Source organism: Fulmarus glacialis, unplaced genomic scaffold, assembly GCF_000690835.1.
Source record: "Fulmarus glacialis isolate BGI_N327 unplaced genomic scaffold, ASM69083v1 scaffold37542, whole genome shotgun sequence".
In the NCBI taxonomy this organism is placed as follows: Eukaryota; Metazoa; Chordata; class Aves; order Procellariiformes; family Procellariidae; genus Fulmarus; species Fulmarus glacialis.
Genome location: NW_009196635.1, coordinates 22,061 through 33,326, shown reverse-complemented (window position 1 = coordinate 33,326; position 11,266 = coordinate 22,061). Strand labels below are relative to the sequence as shown.

General features: G+C 44.4%; 1 protein-coding gene across 1 annotated transcript in view; it reads left to right on the top strand.

Annotated features, from left to right (window-relative positions):
- The first annotated feature begins 834 nt into the window (after window positions 1-834).
- The window catches only part of LOC104072724 (E3 ubiquitin-protein ligase RNF128-like), a 25,791-nt gene continuing 15,359 nt past the window's right edge, over window positions 835-11,266 (top strand). Inside the window, exons 1-2 of the mRNA XM_009572265.1 lie at window positions 835-934; window positions 6,360-6,434. Coding sequence (XP_009570560.1) covers window positions 835-934; window positions 6,360-6,434 — 175 coding nt within the window. The remainder of the gene's footprint in view (window positions 935-6,359; window positions 6,435-11,266) is intronic.

The window sequence follows — 11,266 nt, the reverse complement described above, 5'->3', positions numbered from 1 at the left end:
CTGAACCTGTTCTTGAGGGGAAGGTATATGTGCTCCTGCCCCCTCCTCCATCCTGGCTGCTGGAGACCTACAGCATCTTAATCTTGCTAGGAGCTGCCTCCTGAAATGAGCCATCTGCTCTCTGCAGGGTCCGCTCCAAGAGGAGCTCCCTCCTCTCCCATGCTGTCTCTAAGCTTTCTGCTGAGGGATTTATGTCAGAGTGGCTCTAGCTGTCCTGATTATCCTGCATGATGGCTTATGGGCTCGAGGGCATGTTGAAACTTCCCAGCTGAACTGTAGACAAACAGGACAGGGACTTCTTGGAGAGGACGGCTTCTGTCAAACCACTTACTTCATCTGTGTGACTCCTCCTTGCCATGTCCTAGCACAATTACTGGCTGAGCTTGTTGCTGCTGTTGCTTTTATTCCTTGTCCTTGTTTTAGTCTGTCACTTTCTCTCCCCTTCCACCCTCCTTTTTCTTCCTCTCTGGCCTTGAGTTATGTTTTTCTATTGTCGCGGTCATCCGTGAGTCCTTGTTCTCACCTCTTCCCACAGCGATGCTCTTCCTTCTGCTCACGGGGCTTTGGTAGCACGCTGGGCTTGGGCCACCCCTGCCCTGTGCCCCTGCTGGGAGCCAACGCTGACAAACATTGCAGGCTTTCAACACAGCACGGCCAAGAGGAAGCGAGCTACAAGTAATCGGCCTCATTCGTTTTGCCAAGTGCAGGATATTCCGTGTATAACGCTGATGAGGTGTAGTGCTGTAGGCTGAGCTTAAACTTAAAAGCTAAGAGCTGGTGTTATTGCCCTTTGCTGAACTGTGCTGTGGGATGGGTCTCCTCTTCTGGGTTCCGATGGTGGCACTGGATGCTCTAGCCCTTCTGGAGACAGTGGTAAAGGTAGCCCTGCTCATTAAAGAACAATTTTTGTGCAACTACAACTCCCGCCGTTGCTGTAACGGCTGTAGCTGTGCTAGTGGTGACTTCACAATCTGGGTTTCCTAATTGGCTTCATTTCTGCTTTAACTGGGCCATCATATGCCGTCAAGTGAAACTAAACAAGGCCGAGCACTTCCTCCAAGCTGAGGCAGTGGGAAGCAGCAGGAGGTGGCTTTGCTGGGGTGAGGGGGATCTAAGCCTCAGGGCTTTCCCCCCTCCCGACGTGCCTGGGGTAGCAGCTCCTCCTGCCAGTGCTGCAGCGGTGCCCAGGGCTCTCCTCTCCGCAGCAGGCATGGGAGCTGTCATCTGCGTGGCAGAGAAGGAAGATCCCTGTGGGTGGGCTTTGATAAAATGTGTGGCACAACCTGCTTTTCTCTGCAGAACTTTGGTAGCAATAGAACACAAAGTTATTAACAGAAGCTTATCTAAAAGTACAGTGTGCCTTTTTCTGGGGCTGTCAAGCTGGGCTTTTGAAGCAACTTTCTTCTTTAGAGACTTAAATGTGCCTGTACTTGACAGCAGTGTTTGTCCTGGTCTACTTCCAGAGACTTCTTTTCTTATAATCATCATGTTTAGTCTGATGAATTCTTTATTGCTCATATCAGTGGAAACTTTTTGGTGTGCCAACTTTAAAAAAACGCAAACAAACAAAAACCAAACCAAAACAAAAACCAACCCCCCCCAAACAAAAAAAAAAACACCAAGCAAAAACAAAAAACCCAAACCACCCTAGCAATAAAAACAACAGAATGCAATAAATAGCCAAATCAGATATGACCAAATCCTGCCTAATCCTCTCTAACACGTAGAATGTCAAGGATTTAATGGAGTCCAAACTAATATTTACTTTGTACTTTTACAAGCACAAAACAGTATCAATTAGCAAACTTGCGTTTTAATTGTGCTCATTTTAAGAAGATGGTACCGCTCTGTGGCAGGCTGAGCAGGGTTTCAAAGTACAGTTCTGTGTGCTTATAATTGCACCTCTCTGTAATCTATATTGACCTTCTGAAAAAGACATTTGATTGGAGAAAACCAGCAGTATGTGGGGAAATAGTGCACAACAAGGGTTGGTTTGTTCTAAAGGTGGACCTTGACTTAAGATAGAACCAGGCTGTTAGGTGGCTTTGGTGTCAGGGTATGGTGGTAACCACGGAAAGTGTTCTTTGGTGTTAAGTATTTCCCTGCAGCTGGTAAAGAAGGATTCTTTGCAGGTTAGAAAGCTATTGTGATAATTTTCTTTGGTTTCTCTCGTGTTGTGTAACTCTAGCCTTGAGAAGCACATCACCTGATCTGCAGAAGGCTTATGCTGGGGGAACACAGCTAAATAATTCTGGCTAAAACAGTAACAGCGTGTCTCAGGCTAACAAGATCTGGTTCAAGTATAAACTTGCATCAATGGGTGAAAGGGGAAGGAAAGGTTAAATATGTAGCAGTGCCACTTAACTTGTTCTGCAGGAATTTCACTGAGGTGAAGGCAAATCTCCATACGCTTAGAGGAAATAAGTGCATGGCAAAAGTGTATAATTGTGCTCTGCTCCAACTTTTTGTGGGGCATGATCTTTAGAAACAAGCTAGAACTTTGCCGTGATATTAAAAGGCTGATGTGACCTGTAAAACTGTTCCTGTTAAAGATTGAGACAGAACAGTAATCCCAAAGCAGATGTGCTGACGCTTTGTAAATGTTGTGTAAACAAACAGTGCACCTCTCCTTCGCAGCGAGTGAAGGCTTGCGCTGAGCACATCCGAGGTGCGGAATGAGGATGCAAGGTCTAATGAATGACACTTGCTCTCCCATGTTCCCTGGCCACGGCCAGGTCAGGCTCTGCAGATTATTTAGCCCTTCCTACCAGCAGCTCCTTATTGAGAAGGAACTTGAATGGATCCACTGTGCCTGGATCATATTTGCAGTCTGTAGTGCCTGGAGTTTGTAGCGCTTTGAATCTATAGAATTCTATTCTAGAGAATAGCTATTTGATGTGTATGTGCTGCAACTTTGTCTTTATGTGCTCAATTCAGTTCTCCTGGCTGCCTGGTTTAGAGTAAATTAATGTCACAGCTATAGTGGCATTCAGATAACAGCGTGGTACACGGAGATGTCACAGCTATAGTGGCATTCAGATAACTGAGCGTGGTACACGGAATCTGGCTGATGACCCTGATCTCCCACCTGCAGGGTATGGTGGGGGTGCGATAGTGAGTTGGGGTTGCCCACAGCACAGAGGTCTGAGAGCAAGTATGAGAAGCAGGATAGACTAATTGGTGCTACTGGCAACTTCTGATCCCTGCCCTTGCTCTTTTTGGCCTAGTTTAGGTACCTCTGTGCCATGGAAAACTGCAGGGTAGGCACCAGCCCTTAAATAGCCTGGAACAGGTCTGTGAAGTGCCCTTGCTCTTTGGGTTTACTGGGCTGCTGAAATGTGAAAGGATGAATTAAAATCCTAAGTGAAGGTGTGGTAGCAGAGGCTTCATTGTGTGGGACATATGGCCCTAAAACAATGACGGTGCTTGTTTGCCTGCAGTCTTGAACGTGCCAGTGAGCAAAGAGCCGTCGGGCTCAGCACTGTTCCCCACTGTATCAAATGTGACCTGTCGTCTTTCTGCAGACGGATGCCTTCTGGTTTACACCGTGCTGACTTACATTATTTTATCATTAGCTTTCTCAAACTTACTTGTTTCCAGTGAGCACTGGGCTGCTGCCAGTATGTTGAGAGCAAGGGCTGTGAGCTCAATCTCATTTGAGGAGGGTGAGCAGTGTATTTACTAAATCAAAACTGCTGAAAGCTGTTGAGTAAATTCACCCAAGAATTTCCATTAGGGAATGTTCGCTGTTTCTCCACAGGGTTTTAGATGCCATTTGCTAGATTGAAAGATGATACTTTACTCTTGAAAGTGCCACTGACCAACAGCATGTGAAGAGAGCTGTCCTGCAGATCTCATTCATCTCGGTGCCCTTAATAAGCATACTGTCTTGGCTGCTGTTTTAAAGGATGTTTTCGTGTTCTAAAGGTTCTAAGATTTAGGGCCTGGCAGCATTTACGTAAGTCTTAAAGGCTCAGAAGGGGTGGGGGGAGAAAAAAGGCTGGTAATTGTTGGGTTCACTTGGCAAATAATAACTTTTAACGCTATTTAAATAGAGTGCAGGTTGGTTTCTACCTCCAGTATTCCCTGGGGACCCATGGAAACTCATGTCATGTAAAACTACGTTTGATCTTGATGTGCTCCTTTAGACACCCAGTCTGTTTGGTAAAAGTTTCCCCACACTTCCTAGTGTGGAAGTCTTCCTTATCCACAGTAACTGTTGGGTGACCGATCTGGAGGCTAACCTCACCAAAGAGTCTCCCTAGACAAACATGGGTGGTAGTTCCCAAGCAGTGTAGTCCCATGAATAAATGTAGTGTTGGTGAGGAGCCTGTGCTGGTGTGTGTTTCCAGGCAAAAACTGCTGTGGGCATGAATTCTCCAAAATAGGTTTCTCTTCTTCCCTCTCTTCTGTCCTTACCATGCTTCTAAGGCTCTCTCTCATCTTTAAATTTCTCTGTAATGCTCCTCCCCCCCTCTCCCCCCTTTTTAAAAATTTTCTTTTTGAAGCTCTGGCTATTGCTTCCTACTCCTGAGTACTCCTGCCAGTTTTTGCAACTTTCTCAAGTGTCTTGCCATTGAATGTTTACTTCTGTAGTTTGAAAGACTTGTATGTTGAGGAGGAGGAGATCAGACATAGCGCCAGATGCCAAGTAAAGCAAGCTTAAAGTAGATTTCACTAAGCTTAGGTGACAGTGTGAGCAAGAAGACCGTTCAGTCAAAAAGCTGGGGTCATAAGGGGCTGTTTCTTTAAATAACTGCAAAGCAGCCTGGATGTGAGGAATTCTTTTATCTTGGTGCCAGGTAATGTTTGGGGTGGAAAGCATGCAGAGCAGGAGAAGGGGGAGGGACAAGCCTACCTACATATCAGTTTATCCAGGCTTAAATTGGTCCTGGAACTATGAGTTCAGTCACCCTCCCCTCTTGCAAAGGGGAGAGCTTATCGCAGGGCAATAAAGGTGTGAGGATGACGTTTCCTCTGACAGTGTCTTTGATGGCGGATGAGTGCTGGGATAGGTGCTGCTCGGTCAGATCTGCATTCCTGATAAGACTTGGCCTTGTGCATGTGGATGAGAGCAGTCATTACTTTTTTTTGTCAACATTGTACCATTGATGAGAGCAGAGCTAGCATGCAGGCGTCTGGTTTCATAGTACTTCTCTGAGGCCGGGTATAGCCCTCACGTCCGTAGCGTGTTGCCGAGACACAATGGCTTTTGTGCGCAGTGCTGGCCTCTCATCCGAGGTGAATTACATCATGTCCGTAATATCGGCTCAGTCTGTGTACACCATTAATTTATTTTCCCTTCTACTGTAACAGATAACAGTAAACTTGTACCAGCCTGTTTGATAACCACCAGAAATCCCCTGTTTCTTACTATTTCAATACAGTGAGATAGGCAATATTCAAAATGTTATGTCTTTTTTTTTTTAAACCTGAAAGACAGTATATTAAATATTCTTCTTACATGCCTGTGCTAATCTGGTAGGAAATTGTTGGAGAGTCAACTGACAGTGTCTTTCATGTTAAAGTACAGGAGATGGCTTGATCTCCTAATGCCTTTTTGCTGAAGTTGGGGGTTGGAGGGATGCCAGGGGAATACTACTAGCTCCTTTGACTAAGGCTGAAGGCACAGATAGTGCTGATCTTCTGTGCTGCAAGCACCATATCACATAGATAAAAGCAAAGATCCAGCCACCATCTGATGAAGACCAGGGTTTATATTTCATCTTCCTAAAGAGTCTTCAGATAGTGATTCTGCTGTGGTTAAAGAGAGCCTATCCTTTCCTTGAGAATTCAAACTCTGAAGTCTGCTTTTTGCTCTTCTTTTTGTATGTGAAGCAATCAAAATCAAAAGCAATTTCTTCCATTCTGCTATTTCTGAGCATGTGGCTTACGTGGTGGTCAGCTGGGGCTTTCTATAGCTGCGGAAAGGGGGTGTGATGGGTTGTTGCTGTGGTACTTTGAACAGTTCTCGTGTGACTGCATTCTCTGAAAACTTCTCTGCAAGATCATGCAAGATCTTTAAAAATAAAATCCTTCATCCTGTAGTAGTTCTCCAGCAGAACTTACTCAGCTGTAGCAGAATGCCTTGCAGCCTTTAATCTGTTAATAATTGCATCCTTCATTTCTCAGTTCTCTTAAAGCATTCAGAGAAAACAGTTCATTGGTTGTCTGCTGAATTGCTGTTTAATTCCTTTGTAAAACAAAAAAAGGCGATCTTTTTAAAAAAAAAAAAAAATTTCTTAGTTTATCTGGACTCAGTCTACCACTGTGATATTAAAGAATTTCCAATCAGCTAGTCATAGCTAGCCTGTGAGAAAACCCCTTCTACACAGGGAAAGATAATGTTTAACTTTCAGATATAATTACTGTACTGTTTCCTTTCCTTACCCTTCCAGTGACTTCTGTGAAACTGTTTCTTTTCAATATTAAAAGCCCAGTGGAATCCTAAGGAAAATTTAGTGTTGGTTGGATATTAAGTTAAAATATTGTTGATACCACCAAGACCAAGGACTGTTTGCAGGTATACCCGAGTGAAGCGTTCGGCAAGCCGTGGGGTGAGCTGTGCTGGTTTTGGGGGAGAGAAAGCCGCGGCTGTGCCACGGCAGATGCGTTGGTTGCACAAGGTGCACTCTGGTCAAAGTGAAATAATACTGGCAAAACTCTGGGCACTTAATTTCACTCTGCTTAAAGATGATGCAAAACTTTGAACTTTCAGAAAGGGGGGAAACAAATTACGGAATCTGAAATGTTGGAGCTTGTGAGCAGCATGCTAGCTTTTTCCTTGTTCTGAAATAACTTGCCTACTTATGTTTTATACCTTCCTTCTCAAAAATGCCTACAAAACTATTGCTTTCCTCAAATGTTTTCACCAAACTATGTTGTAGCTAGGTCCGCTCCCAAAGGGGAAAGGGTCCCATCAAGCTGGTTTACAGCCTGTTCTCGGTAAATGGTGATAGAGACATTAGAGGGGTTTGGCTTTTGCTATCTGAGAAAATAAAGATCTATAGAATTTTCCCAGGTTACACTGAGGCCTTTAAACTGAAATGAAAGGGTCTTTCATGACTTAACTGAAGCTGGTTGGTTTAAAGCAAGTTTAAACAATGCAAAACAGTTCCAATGCCTGAATGAGCTGAGAAACCAATTTCAAGTAAGGCTAGAAGAGCTGACTTGGAGCTGGAGTTCTTGAGTTGGCTTCCATGACATGCAGAGCTGTCAAACAGCTGGAAGTTAATTATTCACTGCAAAAACCTTTGCCAGGGCCTCCCAAGAGTCGGAAAAAACATACATGGTGTTAGTTAATGTCACCTCTGTATTGCACAGAGAAAATGTTAAGTATTTCTCTTAGACTGAATTCATGTTCTCTGTGGTGTTAGGTGGGGTAGTGAAGTCAGTAGTAGAAGAGGGGAAAGTGTGCAGAGATGGCAAGTTTTGTAACTGAATTTTTTGCTTAAGTTTTGAAGGCACATGATGTTTTCTATTAGGTACTAGTATATTAGATCTTAAAATGGGCTGCACCAGAAAATAGCATACAGTTGTAAAGCTGGCGTTGTGGTTAGCAGTCTGAGCCAGTTGGTTTTCTTGGTTATGAAACTCAAGCGGTGAATAAGAAATGTGGTATTACAATAAGGATTCCTTAAATTCAAATGCTGAAAGAGGTTTCCTTATAACTAAACTTGTTTTCTGGCGGTTAATTAGCTGGGGAACTTAAAAACTTTAGGGGGTTTTGCTAACACAGCAGAGATTTAAATTACTGGAGGTGCTCTATTTCTTCCCTTTTCTAGGTTGTGCTTCAGTTTTGTGAAATGCACAATGCAAAAGCTACCTTAAGATTAACACAGGGGCAAAGTTTTCTTTTTTCTAACGTCTGGAAGAAAAGGCAAAGATCTGAAAGTGCAACAGCAAAGTTTGACTTCAGACTGGTTGGAGCTCTGAGGAGAAGCAGCATGCACAAAAAGGCCCATTTCCTCCTCTTGAGTTGGCTGCTGCATGTGGAGTGGTTTCAACTTGTAGGAGCCAGCACCAGAGCGTCCAGGAGGCAGGATTTTACCCTGGAAAACACACTGCTGTAGCAACACCCTGCTCTCCTCAGGGAAGATTTACTTACCAGGGCTGTCTCAGAAGGGATGGTTGCTGTGAAAGCAGCAATGGGGGAAGCTTAGGCAGTGCCCTGTTCTTGTTCTGATGCTCTCATGCAGTGAGTGGCTCGACTGCAAGGCTGGAGATGCAGGACACTAGGGATAAATTTTAATTATGGTTAAGGTAGCATTCAACTTTCATCCCAGGTGAGGAAATCTGCCTGTTACATTTATGCATAGCTAGCGGCTGTGCTCCTGGGGGGCTGATGGGGCCTTCCCACGCTCCCCAGTACCACAGACTTCAAGTCAAGACCACGAGCAAGCTCAGCGTCACCATCGCAGAGTCTCTTATGGGCAGAACTTTCCTGTAAGTCTGCACGCTGTGGCTGTTGTGTCTGGGCTTTTAAGTCTTACTCTACAGTATTTATGCCACCTGGAGTGCTAGGGTAGCTCTCTTCTGTGTTATAGAAAGGCTTTAACAGTAGTGAGTTTTGGGGGTTGAGCAGAAGGCCTTCAGTGATGTAGCCTCTAATTACTGCAAAACCCGGTGCATTCCTTAATCTCTGAATCTCCTTGACACTTTGTGAACTCCAGACCACCTGGAAGCTGTACTATAACTACGTGAGAGGGTGGACAACTTCAATAGGTCCCAACAGAGAAGTGAGAAAGGAATGCTCATTACTGAATGTTAATAATCAGTATCTATGGAAACCCAGTTCCCTTTTCATTTCAAAAAAAAAAAAGAAAAAATTTTGCTGTAACACCCAGAGAAACCTGCTCATAGTGTTTCTAGAAGTTGTAATTGTACTTGTCATATGCCTGGGAAGGAGATAGTTCCTCTAAGTTGCTAGGGCTTCTCATTTCTTCACTTGCATGGGGGAGAAAGGAAAAAAAATTAGGCAAGTCTGAAAATTCCACCTCCTGTGGGAATTGGCTTGCAGCTTTGTTCACCCTGAACACACTGTGACAGCTCTTCTGAGCTGCTTCTCTGGGGAGAGGGTTTATGATGATAGCCGTACAAGATACGGAGACCATGGAGGCATCAATGCTGTGCACTAGCATGGATCTGCAATGCAAGTGTTGCCTTGAGGTATGCCATGGAGTCCCACCATACTTGGCAATGGCACATAAGGGCCTACTCGTCTGGGACTTAGTCATATGCAATGGCTCAAAGAGCTGAGTTCTGCTTATCCTGTACATTGTGTATACTTAATCTGAATCAGGTAAGCAATGCTTTGCCGTACCTTATTTTGAAGCCGGGGATTTGGTTGGTCCCAAGATCTAATCCTTGCCTCAATGTGCTTTAATGCACGAACAAATTGTGATTTTTAGCTAAAAATGGCTGCTATTAAGGCATTGATTAGGTTACATTGCAGTCTGCTAAATATTGTGGGGTGACTGTTCTCCAGGAGCTACAACTTGCTTGGTTCAAAATAGACTTATCTGTAGCACACACAAGAGTAGCACTGGATTACAATAATCCCCTTAATTAGTGTGAAAAAGCAGGTGTTTACTGTGCAAAAGTTAATACTCCCAGTTCTGTGCACCTCTTGCACATTGCATTTTTCTACTGAATTGTCAAACCTGTAACTTCATGTTTGCAGGGAGCAGAAGTGCAATGGCAGAACAAGTGAAGTCTTTGCAGGGCAGAGTTTAATATAGGTATTTATATTGGTATAAATAGATGCAGCTCCACTCTGCATCTAAGTAAACCTGATACAGGAAGGTAAAACCTTGATCGCAGTCATGCACTGTCCTTGTGTGCCAAATGTGCTTGTGTCCCAGCTCTTCCCCCGCCTCAACAAACCATTTAAGTTCTTGTGCTTCACGTGTGCCAACCTGTACCTGCAACACAGCATTTTTCAGATTTTGACCAGCGTGCTGCCTTACGATTTGGGAGGTACCTTCTGCAAAACTCCACATCTACAGAGCCAGATTGTATTTGTCTAAAGATGTGAATAACTTTCCCTCTCCAATTTCACAGGAGATGAGAAAGGAGAGAGGCTGGGAAATGTTTAACTAAACAGGTCTTGCTTCTGTTTAGCAATGAGCCCATTATTAGCTAAATGAGCAGCAGCTTAATCTCACCTTCTAATGTCCCTTAAAAACTGTTACAGAAAGCTTTACCTGAATCACAAAAGCTGATGCCGAGGTGAGGAACTTGAGTTTCTGTGAGGTTTTTGCCATGCATGACTAATTGACTTTCCTTTTGCTTTGCTGGAGTCTGGGCGGGGAGAAGCTGACAGTTCAGGGCAGCTGCTATGCTTGAGACACCTCTGCAGATGTCCTCTCAAATAGCTCGTTTCCGCTAAGATGCCCAAGCACTGTCAGGAGCCTCTGTCTAGGTTGGTGGTTTCCAGGCCACAGTAACATGTTTCAGTACCTGTCATGATGGGACCCATCTAGCAGCTCAGGAAGCGTCGGGTGGGGGTGATCGTAGCTGGTTTTATTCTAGAAGCACAGCAGTAGTCCTAAATATGGATTCTGGGCTTCTATCTGAGCTTCAGGCTAATAGGGCATCATTGAATCTCCTCTTGGCAGGCGAAAGAGGCCTTGTTTTCTGCCAGGTAAGGGTGATGCCCCCATGACAGGCCCTGTGCGATGGTGCCAGAGCCTTGTTTAGTCCCTGTCCAAAAGGAGCTTCTGAAGTGACTAAACTCCTGTGCTACTGATGGCCAGAAATTAGGTGCAGTTCCTGGATTCTTTTCCCCTGTTGCTGGCACAAGGCATTTGGTTAACTTCATATGATGTCAGGTTAGCTCACCTGTAACTGCCTTCAGAAATTAATTGTTGGTCCTAAGAGTTTGCATTACAAAATATTGAAGATGGATCCGATGGCTGTCCCTGGGGGTTCGCTCCAAGGGGTGGAAGCGAAGTAGTGCAGGTGCTGATGGAAATGACCACTCTCTCACTTCTGCCCTTGTTGCTCCAGTGTCAAAGCTACCAGCTGACCACTCGCGTGTGTTTATCTAAAGCAGAGCTGAAATTGTGAGAAAAATGTCTGGGGGGGAAAAAGTGTCAGGAAGAGACTTAAAACTGTCATCTGATGACACCCTGGTGAACTGATTAGCCTGAAACTTAAATGGGAGATTTTTTTTTCTTTAAGGGTAAAACTTGTTCACAACTGATGGCTTAGTAGCTGAAGTGGTTTTGCAGGCTGATGGTGACATTTCATTAAATCCCTACAC